This window comes from Mchenga conophoros, linkage group LG4 (assembly GCF_057382185.1).
Source record: "Mchenga conophoros isolate Kocher_MC1m ecotype Shallow Benthic linkage group LG4, M_conophoros_male_GT1.1, whole genome shotgun sequence".
NCBI lineage: Eukaryota > Metazoa > Chordata > Actinopteri > Cichliformes > Cichlidae > Mchenga > Mchenga conophoros.
In genome coordinates, this window is record NC_140529.1 from 27,091,901 (window position 1) to 27,110,267 (window position 18,367).

At 42.6% G+C, this 18,367-nt stretch overlaps 1 protein-coding gene across 6 annotated transcripts in view; it reads left to right on the forward strand.

The window, feature by feature from the left end:
* The window catches only part of LOC146576261 (serine/threonine-protein kinase LMTK1-like), a 37,725-nt gene that overhangs the window by 17,473 nt on the left and 1,885 nt on the right, over window positions 1–18,367 (forward strand). For 4 of the 6 annotated variants that reach the window (XM_085271383.1, XM_085271386.1, XM_085271384.1 and 1 more), the window contains 12 exons: window positions 2,567–2,700; window positions 6,817–6,958; window positions 11,422–11,501; window positions 11,854–11,972; window positions 12,066–12,153; window positions 12,291–12,424; window positions 13,134–13,218; window positions 13,300–13,421; window positions 13,610–13,759; window positions 14,457–17,748; window positions 17,837–18,017; window positions 18,107–18,310. In XM_085271383.1, the coding sequence (XP_085127509.1) occupies window positions 2,567–2,700; window positions 6,817–6,958; window positions 11,422–11,501; window positions 11,854–11,972; window positions 12,066–12,153; window positions 12,291–12,424; window positions 13,134–13,218; window positions 13,300–13,421; window positions 13,610–13,759; window positions 14,457–17,748; window positions 17,837–18,017; window positions 18,107–18,310 (4,731 nt within the window). Of the gene's footprint in view, window positions 1–2,566; window positions 2,701–6,816; window positions 6,959–10,349; window positions 10,978–11,421; window positions 11,502–11,853; window positions 11,973–12,065; window positions 12,154–12,290; window positions 12,425–13,133; window positions 13,219–13,299; window positions 13,422–13,609; window positions 13,760–14,456; window positions 17,749–17,836; window positions 18,018–18,106; window positions 18,311–18,367 lie in introns of those variants that run through there. The other 2 variants (XM_085271388.1, XM_085271387.1) reach the window with 2 other exon arrangements.

The window sequence follows — 18,367 nt, forward strand, 5'->3', positions numbered from 1 at the left end:
GAATTGAGACATCTCCCCCCTTTACTTATTGTGGGCTTGATTGTTTTGGCCCCTTTATTGTGAAGGAAGGAAGGAGAGAGTTGAAACGATACGGATTGTTATTCACCTGCCTATGTTCTAGAGCAGTTCACATAGAAACCCTTGACGATTTGACAACAGACGCATTCATGAATGCACTTCGATCATTCATAGCTATTCGAGGACCCGTGCGCCAGCTAAGATGTGATAGAGGCACAAACTTTGTTGGTGCTAGAAAGGAGCTTTCTGAATTGCTTGAAGGAATGGATCAAGACCGTACAAGGGCGCTTGGTTGTGAATTTGTGCTGAATGTCCCATCAGCTAGTCATATGGGAGGAGTTTGGGAACGCCAGATTCGAACAATCCGAAGCATCCTGATAGCTATGCTCGACAAGTCCGCCAGCAGACTTGACACCACAACTCTAAGAACGTTTCTGTATGAAACAATGACCATAATCAACAGCAGGCCACTAAGTGTCGAGCATCTTCACGATCCTACTGGTCCGGAACCCCTCACTCCCAACCACATTCTAACCATGAAATCATCTGTAATTCTGCCACCCCCTGGACAATTCTGCAAAGAAGATCTCTATCTGCACAAAAGGTGGAGAAGAGTACAGTTTTTGGCCAATGAATTTTGGCAACGATGGAAACGAGAATACCTGCTAAACCTCCAACAACGACAGAAATGGCAGAAGCTGTCACGAAACTTGCAACCAGATGACATTGTAATATTAAAGGATGACAGTGCACCAAGAAACCAGTGGAAGCTTGCAAGGGTTGTGGAAGCCCTGCCCAGCGCAGATGGCAAGGTGCGAAAGCTAAAGCTTCTGCTCAGTGACACTACTTTTGATAAGGGAAAACCAATCACTAAATCAGTTTTCCTTGAGAGGCCTGTTCACAAAGTAGTTACATTACTTGAGGCCACCTAAAACACACGTAAAGCTAAATGACCTACACTTAAATGTACACTCACACATCACTTCCTTATAATTTTCATTGAGGAAAATCTCTCATTTTAAGTCAATGAGTGATTTTGGTGGGAGTGTAAATGCTGTTAAAATGTTAAGTTACATAATTTCATGAATATATATAGTTTGCGTTGAAATGTCTTTATTTGAAATGTACATGTGTAAGGTGAGAGCTAGTGTCTCGTGAGAATACCCTTAACGAGAGCACACGAGACTTTTCATGGACTGCGAGGGAGCAGATGTCTCTCATGAAGCGATTTAAGCTAAAAGTTTACTAAAAGAAAGGGCAATACAAGGACTTAAGGACCTCTTTTCAGGACAAGCAGCCAACGAGGTATTTGTCATTTGAGAAATGTTTTTTATTTGTGTTTGGACTTAATATGTGTACTGTAAAGTTGCTAATTGTTTGTACTGTTCGCTCGTGACCAGTTCTCACGGCGTAATGGCGTATCGGCGTACTGGTGATGGTGAAGCTGAGGAGAGAAGGCCCAAGTAATAAACGCCCGTTTCAAAGAACCGACCTGTGTCTGTGTTGTCGTGAAGAGAGCTACAGTGCTCTTTAAGAAATTGGAAATTATAATTATTATGGACAGAGGAAATAACATATATGTACAACACAGTATAATATTGGCATGTTTTGTCCTCTGATCAGTAGTTTGAACTGAAGGTGTATAAAGTTTTGTTGCTGTGTGTCTGTGTAGATGTCATGAAGAAAGATTTTTAAAAAAGAAGAAGAAAGTAAAAAATTATTGAATAAATGTCTTGAGCTATGTGGAAAGAATACTGCTAATTCATGCCTGCATGTTTGCATCTGTTCCAAGCCTTCTTTCACAGACTCTCTGTCTCTCTTCCTCTGTCTCTCCTTCTTCCTTTGTCTCTTCCATCTGTGCTGGCAGCAGGTTTAACGCTGTAAATCAGCTTATGTAGATGCGCCAAACTCTGACATCTGGCCCCTCTGGCCTTTTCTAAGTTACTACAGGCTGAAAGACAAACTGACACATGTGTGCTGCATATATGCATACAGGAACAACACAGCAGATTGTGGCCACATACAAACCAAAAGAAAACATTTTGCCGTGGTTTAATGGAAATCAATTACTTACAACTAATTAATTTTTAGTTGTACTTTAGTTCCAAACACTCCTTTGAGAGCAGTTTGGGCGGTATTGAAGAAGTCGCAAAGTGCATTAAAAGTACACAGTCAGCATTTTCATCATCGTTTTTTACACTGAAATAGAATGAGCCATTACTCCTACTCTGCTGCCGCTTTATTCATTTATTTAGCAGTAATTGTTTTGGTGGGCGGTTTAAAACTTTCAGCTTCTATGACTCAGAGTACATCGTAACCACTGTAATTAATCTACGGCAGCCTGCTTTCTACACAGTCTATGGAGATGAATATGAAACTGAAGAAGAAATGCTAATGAGGAGTCATGCTTCTTTCATCAGGCTTGCCCATAAACATTCACAAATCACCTCTATCTGCACTTTGGTTTTAATTTCCTGTATGACTACAGTTTACCATCTGATCTCTGGTTCCATGCTTTTAACACTCGCTTTATCTTCTGATGTTGCAGATGGGGCTCCACTGAGCGAGCTGTCTTGGCCTTCATCTCTGGCAGTGGTAGCTGTCTCCTTTTCTGGCCTCTTCACCTTCATCTTCCTCATGCTGGCTTGCCTCTGCTGCAAGAAGGGAGACATTGGCTTCAAGGTGAGCTCCCTGCTGCCCCCAACTGGACGTAGTGAGAGTAACACAAACTCCATGGAGTCAGTAGATGTCCAGGGAATATGATGATCTGCGAGTTAGCCGAGTAATAAAAAAAAGAAAGGAAGTGGGGGAAAAAAAGGAAACTTGCTTTTATATCTGCTGAAGTTTGTTAGATTTTATGCATTTAAAATAACACACTGCTAGTGTCCACACACACGGACACACATGGAATCCATTCTAAAGGAAGGGAAACATGAAGAAAATGCTTAGATAAGCCAAATGACAAAAGAACTAGGCTCAAAATCTGTGGTTGATGGACTAATGAATCCAAATTTGAAATTTTGGTTCACATCACTGTCAGTATATATGAAGAGGGTCAGGAGAAAGGTACAACACTGATTGTGTACAGCCATCAGTAAAACTTGGTGGAGACCCTTCAGCCAGGGGTTTGCGGGATCTTGTCAAAATTGATGCAATTCCGAACACAAAGATTTTGATCCAGCATGCAATGCTGTCTAGAAAGCATTCGATTGACAGCAGCTTTGTTTTTCAGCATGTCAGTTACGTACTACCCATGCAGTAAAAGCATACCTGGGTAGAAAAACAGCCAGTGGAACGCTACCCATCATGGAACACAAGGCAGCCAGTGCCTAAAGGATAGCTTTGAATGTACTTTAAGAAGCCTGTATTCTCTGCATTATTGTAGGGTCTTTGCCTTACAATGTAAAGCCCCTTGAGGCAACTGTTGTGATATGGTGCTATATAATACCACTGAATTGAACTGAATTTTTCCTGAAAAAAACTGTGATGACGAGTAAAATGGTCCTAACAATTATTGACTTCCAAGCTTGTTAGAATTTATACAAACTGTGTTTTTGCCTTACATCTATGTTGGCATGTGTGTAAACAAATTATTGTTCCTGTTTCCCTTTTTCCTCAAAAAAAAGGGTTTAATTAATTGAAGTGAATGTCTCTCTCTTTCTGCATCAGTAAAGCACACCTTAAGTGTTTTAGTCTTGCTAATGACTATTGTCTGATTGTATGAAAGTGGAAGACTTACCAATTCCACACTGGCACACATTGTCTGTGTGTTGCCTTTGGCTGCCAGCATGACTCAGTCATGCTGTGTCAAACATCAGCGCTGAACTGAGCAGCTGATGAGGGCTAACAGTGACTGACACAGGCAGGGGGCATATGGAAAGAAGGAGAGAGGGAGGAGTAACTCTCGAGTCGCTGTCGTGCCTGCTTCTTGCCATTACTAGTTTCTTATGAGCATGCTGTTTGTTTTATGGAAGAAGTGTTGCAATATGTTTTCATTTTGTCTATGTATATTTGTCTGTAACTGTTTTTAGCTAAAGACACTGTTGTCCAGCCCTGACTGGACAACAGTGTCTTTATTTGTAATTACTTGAGCAAATTCAATTACAGTATTCAAATGGGAGGATGAAACCTGTGTTCGACATTGCTGTTGTTGATTAGATAGCTGTAGAAAGCAGAGGACAGTGCAGGAGTGGGGATTAGAGCCGAGCTGCTTGTTCCTTGTGTATGTACTATATGTGATGAGAATCAATGGGAACTGCCTCTAGTAGGTACATGCTGCAGGGACAACAGTGTCACTAATGAGCACTGCATAGAGAGGTACCTTTAACAACTGCAGAACTTTTCCTATTAGTGGATAAGTGTGTTTATGTGTGTGTGTGTTTGTGTGTGTGGCAGTCTGTCTCTCCCATGCCAGATCGCCTCAGCCTCATTATGTGAAAACATAGTTTAATAACCAGCAGGAACAGCGGAAGCCTCAGTCTGTGTCTACTTTTCACTGGCCCTAATGACACAAAGATGGCTTAAGCTGCTAAAACACCATCATACAATAGTTGATTTGTTTTTCTTGACAAAGCAAAGCTTCGTCTTTCAGCCGGGTTGATAAACCAGTATAGAACTATTGATTCCTGCAGGGATATTGTCTTCCAGCACCATGTCATCAGAGTTCAGGATGGAAATAGGGCTACTAAACAGCCGTCCTAACGAGTCAGTGTCTTGCACAAGGACATGACAGACACTGCATATGAAGACAAGCCAAGTTCTTGTTAAGGGAGATATATTTCGATTTTAGAGCGTAGATGTTTTCAAATATTTATCTCTGTTTCTTAGGTTAACACCAGGTATCACATCATGATTAAGCGGTCCCCCTGTCTGTCCCTCTCAACAACTCGCTTGTAAGGTGTGCAGTGTTGTGGGACTGCAGAGCTGCACTGTTGCACCGTCCAAAAAGCTTCATTATTCCTCTTCATCGCAGTGTTCTTACTGGTGCATGTAGTGCGAGGCTGGGTATTAAGTGCTTTCTAAACTGAAGGCTCTCAGGGGAGCTGTGCAATGCTCACTCACAGCCAGGTGCTCGCTTTCACACTTCACTCTGAGGAGAGTGGCAGATGGTTCTGCTCAATGAGAAAGACACACACATTCCTATGTACATATTAGTGTTTTATAACACATGTTGAATAACACACACACACACACACAGCCATTCAAATATTCAACCTGCAGCTTAATATCATCCTTTCTAATTTCTTCCAGCTCTCTCTATACTGTTTCTTTACATCAGTGGTTATTAACCTTTCAGAGGTTGCTGTTAGGCTGAAACTGCTGGAGAAAAAGCTCTGAACAATAAATTAATGGAACACACGTGAGACTCTTGCTTTATTCAGTTATTTTTACATATCCTGATGAAACCAATTTTTCCTATTATATATATTAGATTACAGTTTTTCTACTTTACTGTTTATTTACTGTTGTTTGTTTGGTTGTTTTTTTTCACTCAGTATTTTTAGCAATTGTATCAATAATGGTGGTCCTTATTTGTAAATTACCAAACAATAAATTCTACCTACTGGGTGAATGAACACAATGCATATTTTGAAACTATATGCATGCAGCAGAAGGTGAGGAGAGGCAACTACATGTAAACGGCAGTGCAGGATTTGTCATTTGCAAGTGCTAAGTGTTCCTACTGGCCAGTAAAAGACAAGTAGTCCATAGAGATCTGCCTCTTGGTTTAATATCAGCAGTATTTATGCATACATTTTGGGAGAGAGCATGGACAAGCTACAGCAGCTGAAGTGCAAGGACACTGCAGCAGACCAGAGAGTCCATTTTTAGGATGAAGTATAAGTGGCAGAGTGGAAGATATGGGATATGGTGTATAGCAAATGGAAAGAGAGGATCATCATCTTCCATGAGTTTTGCCTCTTGGAGGAGGGGATTAGCATTTTGTTTGTTTGCTTGTTTTTTATAGCTGATTATATTCGCTTCCTTTTCCTCCTAATGTGCTATAGTGGCTCAGTGTACACTGTGTGAATAGCTTTTTTGTGTGTAGTGTGCAATACAGACTGCGTCGCATAAAACTGTGCAGACGGAAACACCAGGGAAAACTGAGATCATTGTATTGTATTGTATTGTATCTTTATTTGTTTCAGACATATAAAACAAAAAACAATATATACACACTACATATATTTTCATTTACAGATACGAATATATATGTAGATATACACACACACACACGTATGTGTTCAGATAAACAAAAAATATATAATGAAACATGGATGTGTAAATTTGCTTAAATATTCCCTCATTCAAACACTGTAGTGGCAGATGTAATAGCACAGTTTAAATCTCACAGCTATCAGAACACAGTTGTTTCCCATGAGGCCTGTTAGTGCGAATCCTGATGTAATTTTCAAAGTTAAATCTATTAGAACAAGTCTCTATGAGATAAAATGTACTCAACAACAAAGTTTCTTTCTCTGTGAATAAAAAACAAAACAAAACCTGAAAATAAGAATTATGTTTCTGATGTTCAGCTGTGTAAGAAAGTAAATACACTGGAGGGAGGAAATAAAGACAGGCTTTGTGTATACGGTTTGAATAGTGGCATGCATTTATGTGTTCCCCCACAGCGTCCCACACAATGCACCCTACAATGTACATGACTAATGTATATGGGTAGGTGGAAGTGCCTCAGTGCATTTGAATGTCTTCACAGTTGAACCATTGTCTCCCACTATTTCAGTGGAAGGACGACTGTGAGTGGATGACTAATCCCAGCGTGTTTCTTTGCGCCAGGAGTTTGAAAACACAGAGGGAGAGGAGTACCAGGCAGATCTCTCCGCCCTGGCCTCGCCTTCCTCCCAGAATGGCCCCGAGGTTTACATCCTTCCACTCACCGAGGTCTCCCTGCCTGTCTCCAAACAACCTGGCAGATCCAGTAAGAAACTGCACAACAGCATACACAAATAACACTTCTAGGTGATGTATTGGAGTATTTGAACTATTAACTTGGGTTTGCTTGGTGTTTTTTTTTTTCAGTCCTCTTGACCTCCATTACTTCTTTTAAGCCATTCTAAGAGATGTAACAAAGGCTACATTTCTCAAGTGGATTGTGGAACATCTCACTGGTTTTATTCGTGTAGAAGATATGAACTGAGCTAATTCTGCCAAGCTCAGTTGGCCTTCTTCATTTTTAGTCTTTTATTTGTTTCTTCTCCCTTACCCTGTGTCTCACTAAAAGAGCGATATGTAACTACTGTGCAACATATATAGAAATTGACCTGCTGCATAATTTCGCAAATGTAAAAAAAGGATCTGACCTAACCCCATTGCATGAGACTGCTACAGCAGTGTTTTCAACCCTCATCCTGCCAACATATTTAACATACATGGACTGATGTGACGAACAAACAAAGACGAAAAAAACCCAACAAAAAACAAAAACCCTGCAATTTACTCCAAGAGGCAAATATAATAGCAAAACAATGATAATATCACACCTTATTGCTACTCAAAGCATTATTAGTTATATAAACAGTCACTGCCCAGAGCTCATAACCATACGAGAATGTAGGAACTTACACTGACCATTAAACTGATAGATTCACTAATATGCTCAGTGCCTGCAAAGAATTCTCCTATCTGTCAGTCTCCTCCTTCACTCTCCCTTCATTCGTGTACAAACACTAAGATACCTTAAACTGCTGCACTTGGGGCAGCCGCTTGTTCTGAAGTGGAGTGGGCATTCCACCCTTTTCCAGCTGAGAACTATGGCCTTAGACTTGGAGCTTCTAATTCTCATCCCAGCCATTTCACACTTGGCTGCAAACAGGCCAAGAACAAACTCAAAGGTGATGGCTCAATGAAGCCAGCAAAACCACATCATTTGCGAAAAACAGAAACGAGATCCTGAGACTACTGAACCTGACACCCTCCACCCCCCGGCTGCACCCAGAAATTCTGTCCATGAACAGAATCGACCAACACCCACTGAAGCAAGTCTGACTTATTGCTGGAAATGTAAACCGACTCTAACTTCAGTTTAACAGAGACTGGAACTAGCAAAAAACAAACACAAAATCCAGGCAGTTACACTGTAGCACCCAATTAGCCTCATGCTTTGCTCAGGGCATGTTGGCATGTGACAGGGGAAGCAAACAGTTTCTGCTTTCAGCAGCAAAGGTAACACCTTTTAGATTGTCCAGCCTAGCATTTGACAGTCACATCAGCAGATGGAGTTTTGCCCAGGGGGGGTCATTGCTGCTCAGATTGAGGCTTGCAATGCAACAGTATCAGCCCTCCTTTTCATATGTGGCAGGACCAGGGCATCTATCTGTCTCAGGTAGACATGTAGACGGCGATGTCTCCAATGTTCTGATAAGATTCCATCTGGCAATGACATCTGAGTTTTTCTTCTTTAAAATCACTGCTAGAGTGCCTCCGCCTCTGTGAAAACTGTGTGATACTCCCATTTGAGACTCATGGCAAACATTGACTAAATAAATAGTTCTATTTAAAAAAAAAAAAAAACTGCTTAGGTGTAATTGGGGTCTCCTGAGACCCCAGAACATATGTATTTTTAAAAAACACTAATTAAAGCAAAAAAGGGAAAACAGGGGCGTGGAATCATTAGGAACAAATTGCCTAAAAAAGTCATGAAAATACGAGAAAAAGTGAGATATGTCAAAGATTATGCTCTGTGATCTGCATGGAACCCAGGCAATGAGATGAGGGTTAAATCCATGTTCCAGCTCATGAATGCGGTTTGTTTTTTTCTGTTTTTATCATCTTATTTTAGAACAGTGTTTCATGTTATTTTGGTATTTTTAGTTGATAATTCTATATTTGTGTTATTTCACGACATTCTACCTCAGACGCGGGATGTTCAAGTGCGGTTTCGCCTTGATGTGACGTGTATATATTTGTCGATCTCAGTGCAAGTCAGATCCTGGGTGCTCAAAGTGCCTCACCCTGTATGACTCACTGGCTGTGTGCGCTGCACTGTGCTCAGCTAGAAGGGAGGTGAGTTGCTGCTCAGCGTCCCAGGATGTAAGCGTCAGCAATGATTGGACAAGGCAGCCTCAGGCTCACAGCCAATCACTATTCTCGCCTCTTTCCCCCATAGCTACTGCTGTATGATTGGTCCAGGTGTTGCAGGGTGAGGAATGGGTAAATGGCGAAAGGCGAGATCGTGAAAAGAGTGATATTGACTCCTTCCAGTGATTCAGAGGGAGAACACTCTATGACTCATTCCTCTTTATAAATAGTTGAACCTTTTGTACTATTGGATTTACTTTTTTACATGTATATTTCACACAATTAAGCACTGAAGATACACAGAATGTATATTTCCTTTAAAATTGATATTTTCGGTTTTTCTGAATATATGTTTTACATTTGTTGTTACCCATACATAATCATCAGAAGCTCCTTCACGTGTCATAAACTGCCTACCCTCACACTAGCATGCATGGGGTGAATGAATTATCCTCACTACTGGTAAGAAAATACCAGTAGTATATTTTATACACCAGGCATGGATGATATTTTCTATATGAACCCATACATCAGTTTGAACACACAGCACAATGTTTGCCTTTAACCATCTGAGAGTTCTTCTTTTCCACTTGTTGCTCTAATCTTTTGTCTAACAGATCATGTCAAACTTTCAGACTCCCTATAGAAGCTCAAAGCTGACTCAAAGTCCATGTTTAAAGTGTTAGCATGTATTTTCAGTTGCATCTTTTCAAGAAATGCCAATAGTAGGACAAGAATGCACACTCACGCTCATAAATTCCACATTTGGAATAATATGACTTCTTAATTTCTCTCTCTCTGTCGCTCTGTCGAGCAGGGGTAGTGGAGGCTTGGAGGCTGGGGTGGAGAAGTGTTGTTCTGTTATCACTGTGACACAACCTCTGTCCAGCGATCCAGTGGAGAATGGGCCTTGTGTGCCACTTTTGTGTGTGTGTGTGTCTGCAAGTGTGTGTTTGGTGCACTGGGTACCAGGAGACACTGTGAATGTGTGTGTGAGTGAGCGAACCAAACAATGGGCCTGTTTTAAACCGGCTGGGCAGTGGGGGAGCATAAGGCCTGGCTAAAACGTCCATGGAACGCGCAAGCGGAGGACTGGCATTATGAGGAGAATACAGTGAGGGGTCTGTGACAGAATGAGGAAAGACAGGGGAAGGGTGGTGGCATGCACCAGGACCTAAGAGCAGAGAGATAGGGGTGGTGAATGCGTATGACAGAGGTCTTTTTTTGTGGACAGAGCAGTGTTTGTGTCATGTTTGGCTGAGGAATGCTGCTGTCCTGGGTGATAGGGGGGCATTATGGGGGCCTTATGTCACTCCTGGGTGTCTTGAAGCTGCACATAGAGGTGGCGTGTCAAACGGCACACAACCAACATACATGACAGTCACATCAGGCGGGATACATGACCAGAAGCAAGGGCAGAAATCTCATCTCATCTTTTTTTTTTTTTGTTCAGTAGATCGGACTTAAAGATTGTCTGCTCTTCTGTGTACTGTAGCTGGAAGCCTATATAGGAAGCAGGGATTTCGGCCTTTGCTCGACAGCTGGAGAGCTTTAGATGAGGACAGTATGTGTTTTTCTATGTGTCCCAGTTGGAGGATGAGCTCGGTGGAGACGGGGAGAGGCAACGCGGTGAGCTTGTTCAGCTGTGCAAGGGCTCGGAGGGTTAAATCCTGCCGAGGCGCTCACACACACACTGTGACCGTGGGCTCCTTCTCACATACACACAATGAGGCTAAGTTGCCTGGGGCTGGGGCCGGGGCCACGGGCTCTTGGTTCTCACACTCTGAACCAGTACTTCATCTCAGCCTGGGACTCGGACTCAGTCGCTGTGACGGTGCTCAGAGTGGCTGGCCGCTCCGCTGCTCCATCATCATCGTCCTTTTCAACATCTTCATACTTAAAATATGAAGATCCATGGAGGTATTTGATTTTGTGCATAAGATGGATGATTTGTAGAATTATGGTGTTGCTGCAATTTGTGTCGTGACAAAAAAATTCTTTGTTCTTAAAGGACACTTTAATTTATATGGAAAGTAAAACATTTATTTGGCTTCAGGCAAGCTTCTCTTCAGTAAATGTGACATTTTATTTAGGAAATGTATTCTTTTGCTCAGAGAGGTTTCTGTATTTTTGCCTTATCTGTGTTTTCAGTTTTCTTTTTCTCTGCTGTGGAGCTCAGCTTCTTTTTGTTTCTGCAGAGAGCATTCTTAACTTTCGATTTTTCTCGTTTACCTCGTTCAGTGCGTTGAAAATTGTTCTTGTAAGATTCCTTTTCTTTTAGTCACTTCCTTGATGCTAAAGCCGTCATTTTCTTCCTGTCTGAGAGTAATCTTACTGTATGTCTTTCTTATTGCTCTTTTCCAGTCCAACTGCTGAAATCATCAGACCTTGGACGCCACAGTCTGCTCTATCTGAAGGAGATTGGAAATGGCTGGTTTGGCAAGGTAAAACTTTTATTTAGTTCTGAAAGCATACACTCAGTCAGTTTTTAGATAGAGGGATTTTAAACACCTTTGCACTCAATATTACTATTTTAATATTCTAGTTTAAACAGCAGCTTCCTTACTATAATACGTGGTTTTTAAAATGTGTTCTACTCTTATATTGAATGCTCCAGTGAGGCTAATTCGATTGGGGAGTTTATTCCACAGGGGAAGAGTTGAAATACACAGCCACATTAGATTCCCTACATTTTACCTTGCTTCCTGGATTGTTTCGCACACTATTTCCATTCCTAGTTTATGTTTACTTTGGTTTCTAAATCTACAGTTTATCGATGCTGGCTAAATCTTGCAGGTTCTGCTGGGCGAGGTCAATGCAGGCCTCAGCACCACGCAGGTGGTGGTGAAGGAGCTGAAGGCCAGTGCCAGTGTCCAGGACCAGATGCAATTTCTTGAAGAGGTCCAGCCATACCGGTCAGTTTTATCAAACTTCAGAAACTCCACACGTTTTTATTTTATTACCGGTATGGTTTTTGCACAATCATACCTTCTAAAATTGTCTCACAGGACCCTCCAGCACCCTGCCCTCTTGCAGTGCTTGGCACAATGTACAGAGGTTACTCCTTTTCTGTTGGTCATGGAGTTTTGCCCTATGGTAAGACACATTTTAATGACCAACTTTGTTTGTTCAGTCCTTCATATATATTTTTTTAAATTTCTTTGTTTAGTTTTGTTTGCAGAATTAAAGAAAAGTCAGTGTGTCTCATGTTCTCATATTTTTTCCCCTCTTAGGGTGATCTGAAGAGTTACCTCCACAGCTGTCAAGTAGCTGATTCTGAGACACCTGACCCGTTGATCCTCCAGAGAATGGCATGTGACATTGCTTCAGGGCTTCTGCACCTTCACAAAAACAACTTCATCCACAGGTACGTGTGTCAGTCCCGCTCCCTTTACCTTCTGCAATTTGAGCTTTAAAAGGAAGAATCTACTTGAATGGTTTGTGCGCCACCTGTTGGTCTCTCCTGGCAACAACATCCTGGTGCTGCCTGAGTAGTTGTCACAAACTCCAGCATCAGTGATTTTGTTGCTGGGGGCGAGCCCCTCTCGCTCTCACTCCACCATCCATGCAGTGGTGGTGGCCATAGCAACCAATTAGTGACTGCCAGGCTGAAAGCTCCCATTGTGGAGGAGGTGAGATTCCACTTACTGACTTAATTGTGAGTGTGTTTACGCACTTAGGTGATATGTATGTTACTCTAATTGTATAATTCTGTCATTTATCACTGAATTTTAACTGACAACATTACTGTATGTTGCTGTAAAAAAAGAAGTGCCAACATTCTAGTGCAGGTTAAAAGAAAAATCACACAGACTCTTCTCAAGACACTTCAGCTGCAATTTTTTAAACTAGATCGGATCCCAAGAGAAACATTTTTTTAAACATAAAAATACCAAAAAGTTAAATTATTAAGGAACAGGCTTAGACTGTAACACACACATGGACAGAGAGTTAATTAGGGGAAAACAATAACAACTACATTGTTGCACATAGTGCGTCTTTCTGAATAAAAGTGGCATTGTTTTATCTCTCTATTTAACAGTTTTGGGGGGTTGGTTGTTTTTTATTTTCAACAGTGACCTGGCCTTGCGAAACTGCCTCCTAACATCAGAAATGTCAGTTAAGATTGGAGACTATGGACTTTCCCACAGTCGGTACAAGGTCAGTCTTTTGAAATATCTGTAATTTTTAAAGACTGCTAGTAATGCTCCTAGTACTCAATATCTCTTTTTAATTCTGTAGGATGACTATTATATAACACAAGACCAGATTTGGGTACCCCTGCGCTGGATTGCACCTGAACTCATAGATGAGGTCCATGGAAACCTGTTGGTTGTTGACCAAACCAAAAGCAGCAACATATGGTGAGTTATGTAAAGGGAGAGAAATGCAAGCTTTTATTGCAGATTATCGAAGCTACAGTTCGAGTTCACACATACTTAAGGCAAGCCGTCTGAAGGGTTACCGAATGAGTGGAACAGTTTGTTTGGAAAGTTTTTCTATCCAGAATATGTGAAGTGACCAACCTAAAATATTTCTTTGTGTGTTTCAGGTCATTTGGAGTGACTTTGTGGGAGTTGTTTGAGCTGGGAAACCAGCCATATAGACACTATTCTGACAGACAGGTCTTGACATATGCTGTGAAGGAACAGCAGCTTAAACTACCCAAACCCCAGCTCCAGTTCCCCTTGGCTGACCGCTGGTAAGACATCCACACATAACTACACTCAGGAGAACCTACTGTACATACAGTGAATACTGACACTCAGAAAAGACTAGTAGCTTATACATTAGTGATGCCACACAAAATAGATTCTAGATGCTGGTAAGCCTTCAGTTCAAACTGACCAATGAGTTTCTAACAACCTTATTTTTCCCGTTTTATATCTTTTTTATTTATTTTGATACAAGTCCATTGTAGCAACATTTGTCTTTGCTACCAAGGGCAGATGATCAATACTCTCCCTATTCTTTATGATCCCCTTGGCATCGACCAGATCCGAATCACCTCATTCATCTTTACCTGGGAAGCCTGCCAGATATTGTTTTTTATTTATTTTTTATTTCAAAACTGCTCCCTAAGGAATTAAACTATTTGGTACAAACACTGAGAAGCCACACAGATGCACAAAGAAAAGCATAAACATCTTCTAACTGTGTCAGCATCTCCACTGCACCTCCTTCATATACTATGCTGTATATGCTATTGACTAGTGCAGTAAATAAGTGCTAGGTGTTGCTATAAAGTGCTGACTTTGAAGTTCTCCTTATATTACCTTTTTTTTAAATGTTGCTTCTGAACTTTTCTCCTTTTTTTAACAAAAATATCTTAGGATACCAATAAGTGTTTTCCAGCCTGAAGGTGTGTGTGGTCTTTTCGGTCCCTCTTCTCCGTTCAGGTACGAGGTAATGCAGTTCTGCTGGCTGCAGCCAGAGCTGAGACCCAGCAGTGAGGAAGTACACCTTCTGGTCACATACTTGTGTGCCAAAGGCTCCAGTGAAGCTGAGGAAGACTTTGAGCAACGCTGGAATGCCTTGAGACCCAATTTGCTTGGCAGCACCTCTCACACAGCTACATCCACAGCTCTAGTTCTAACCCCTACACCAGCCTCAGCTGATGCCCCTAATACAGACCAAACTCAAGCAGTGGAGCTGGCCTCCTCTGCTTCATCCTCCTTCCCCCTCTTGGAGCACTTCTCTGACAGCTTCCACTCTGACACAGGTGATGACCTACTGACTGTCACAGAGACCAGCCACGGTCTCAACTTTGAATACAAATGGGAGCAGGCCCGAGCTGAGCAACCCTACTGCTCCTCCTCCACCAGTGGTCCACTGGGCCAAGGGAACCCACATTACCAGGATATCTACTATTCAAGCAAGGGAAGCACCACAGGGGGCTGCAAGACTGATAGCCTTACCTCAAGCATGTCCCCATCCTATTATGAACCCCAACACCCGAGTGTGGTTCCAGTATTGAGTGCCCACAGCCCCTCAGTCAGCAGTGAGTACTACATTCGCATAGAGGAACCAGTAGAGTGTAACATTAACCTGGATGACAGCAATTTGGACTACAGCCCAGGATTAGAAGTCAGTGACAGCAGATTGTTATCTGAGAGTGAAACTTGTTCAACCACAGCACAACCCAGCGCATACTGGTCTACTGCTGATAACATCAAATCCACTGCCTATGACTCTGATTCAAGTCCCACTAGCCAGCTAACCAGGGAACCACTGCTCAGACACATATACAGCACCAGCCCCCCACAATTAGGCCACTCCCAAAATTGCCTTTCGTCCAATCTCAATGACTCTGCAGAAAGGCCAGCAGAGTCTAAGGAGCAGTTAGAGAACCCACGCAGTTTATCACAAGCAGTCAGTAGCCCCAGCTTAGGGTTCTGTGATCCCTACCTTGAAGCAAACACAAATCATAGCACAGTTAATGAAAGCTGCCATAATATGGTAGGTCATCTTAGAAAGAGACCATCTATTGTTAACCACATCGGAATTGATGCAGGAACTGCTGACGGCGTGCTTTTGGGTCAACAGAGAAGTGGAGAAATCGAGGATGACCTTTTCTCCGAGGGAGAGGCCACAAACTGGATCTCAAACCATTCTGCAAACAATAACAGCCTGAGCTTTGACACAAGGCAGACAGGCAGTGGAAGTGACAGCTGTCTGGATCTGCAGTATACCAGTCAGTCAAACACAACTGAATTATGGTCTTTAACCAAAGTTTCCACCAGAACTTTCCACAGCTCCAGATCTTGTGATGCCTCAGAAGGAGGAGGAAGAGGATCTGACTGTAATAGTTGTAGCAAACCAACTGATTTAGGCTCATACATTCACTTATGCCACCAAGAAAAAGAGGAAGATGCCTTTCAAGTGGAAAGGAACACAACTAAAGATAATGTGCAAAGTACCAATTCTCTCACAGATGCAAGAATAAATACCAGAGATAGAGAGGGTGGAAAATATGAAACGCAATCATTTCTTTATGGAGAGAGAACGTATCCTGCAATGATACCTGAGGCAAGCCACATAAAATCACCATCCTCTTTTAGGAAGCCTCAGGCTAGTCAAGCAGGACAACTGTCAGATAAGCAGAGAAGTAAGATGTGGGAGGGCATTTCGACAGGAGTATCTTTTGATCTGAGCGACAAGAAGCTAAACTATGCAGACTCACCTGAGAGAAGCAGAACATTAGATAGAGGAGTTGGCGTAAGAGACTCCAGCATATGCCTGGTTGAACTTGGTGACTACAGTGAGGAAGAAGATGACATTACAGATATTACTTCAGGGATCTTTGCAGACTTCAACCTCGACTATGCTGAGATAGAGGAGGAAGAGCTCAGCCCGCAGAAGAAGCCAGAGACAGCTGGTGACTCTTTAGACACCAACAACATGTTTTCATCAATGGCAAGCCCCTTAAGCCCTGATCCCTTCAATATCCCAGTCCTGCCCAAATCACTGGATAGCGGCTATGACACAGAGAACAACGAATCTCCAGAGTTTATTTTTAAAGAGCTTGGAGATCCCCTGGGTGGTGAGAGGAGCCCTAGGCTGGGCGGAGAATCCGAGCTTGTTTTGCAGGTGGGTTTAGGACAAGGGGTCTGCACTTCCACAAGCAACTCAGAGGTACAGTTAAAAAGTCTAACCGAGAAGAACCCCTACAGGGACTCAGCCTATTTTTCTGACTATGATGAGAGGAGTCCCCAAGAGGACGGCAGTAAGTTCTTTGCAGGTCCACGTAACTGTCACCCCCCTGCTGAGAAACCAAGCCTTTTAGGAAATAATCATGCTGTAGAAAAGAAGTTTGCTAATGGGGAAACTTTAACAAATCTGAGACACATCAAAAGTTGTGCTTTGGTGAATCTCTCAGAGGCTGACAATAGTTCACCCCATTCTCTTCCCACCCCTGGGTTGTCTATGCTGTCACCATTTCCTCCACAGATGGGTGGCTGCCTGACCAAAGAGACCGCCCCTGCAGATGATGATCTTGGGTTGGAGACAGAGCACTCAGAAGACGAACCTTCCACAGAGCTTAACCCCGCCACTGGATCTCAGCCAAATTCCACTGTCCAGGATGCCCGGGAAGACGGGAGCAGGAGAGAAGACTGCTCCAATTCCCAGTCATTGCATACTGGCTCCACCATAACCAACAATGACAATGACGAGTCCCCCAAAGAAAATGAACATGGTGATGGCTCCACAGAGGAGGAGGAGCTACCCGAATTCAGTCATGTCAACGAGGAGACAGACGACAGAGGGGATGGTGCGAGAATAAATGAGGAAGAATTTGAGGACATAGATGCAGAGGAATGTGACTCACAAGACAGTTTGTGTGGAGAATCCAATGGTCCTCTTGACCTGTCCACTTCCTCATCATTGCTGGAGCTTTGTGGAGAGAATGTAAGAGCTCCACTGGAGGAGGCAGAGGATGAAGATGACTCGGATGATAGCGATTCTGATGAAGAGCTGAGGACCTACAACATTCAAGATGAAGACAGTGAGGAGAGTGAGGAGGATTTCACCACAGTGCCGGTGGTGGTGAGTGACTGCAGCAGGGCTAGACACCTCCGCAGCCTCCTGAAGATGCCCGGCCTGCTCACCGAATCCTTCTGTGAGGAGTTGGAGAGGAAGAAAAAAGCGGTGTCTTTTTTTGATGATGTCACAGTGTTCCTTTTTGACCAGGTACAATATTTTAATAGGTCAACGTTGTACAAACTGGGGAGATTATTATATTAAATTAAATCACTTAATTGGTTTTCATGCCTTCCAGGAGAGCCCCACAGGAGAGCTGGCCGACTATTCCTTCTCAACAGAAGTAGAGGCCAGTGGAGAGGAAACATCAGAGACAAAAAACTTTGACCAGCAGCCCCAACCTGACCCTGAACTTGAAGCTCAGTCACATGAATCACCCTGTGTTTCTAAACAAACAGATGGAAACAAATCAGAAGAGGGTGAGGATGTAATATGTTGCAAAGAATAAGCCTCACTTTTTTTCTCACTGCATTTAACAAAGCGATTATGACTTCCTGTGTGCATTCAGGTGGGAACTGCGAATTGGAAGATGACCTGTCCTTTGAGCCCTGTCCATCCTCACCTGTCACCACACTTGAGCCCGCGTTAACACCCACTTCTCTCTCCAACAGTCCCGAGGCACCTAAACCAGCCGCTGTAGCACTTAATCGTTTTATGGTGTCACGATTCTCTATCACACATGTTTGCGACTCCCAGATGAGCTCAGCAAAAGGTAAAAATGCCTTTTAGTCCAACTTGTAGTAAAAGTTTCACTAAAATTGTGACACTC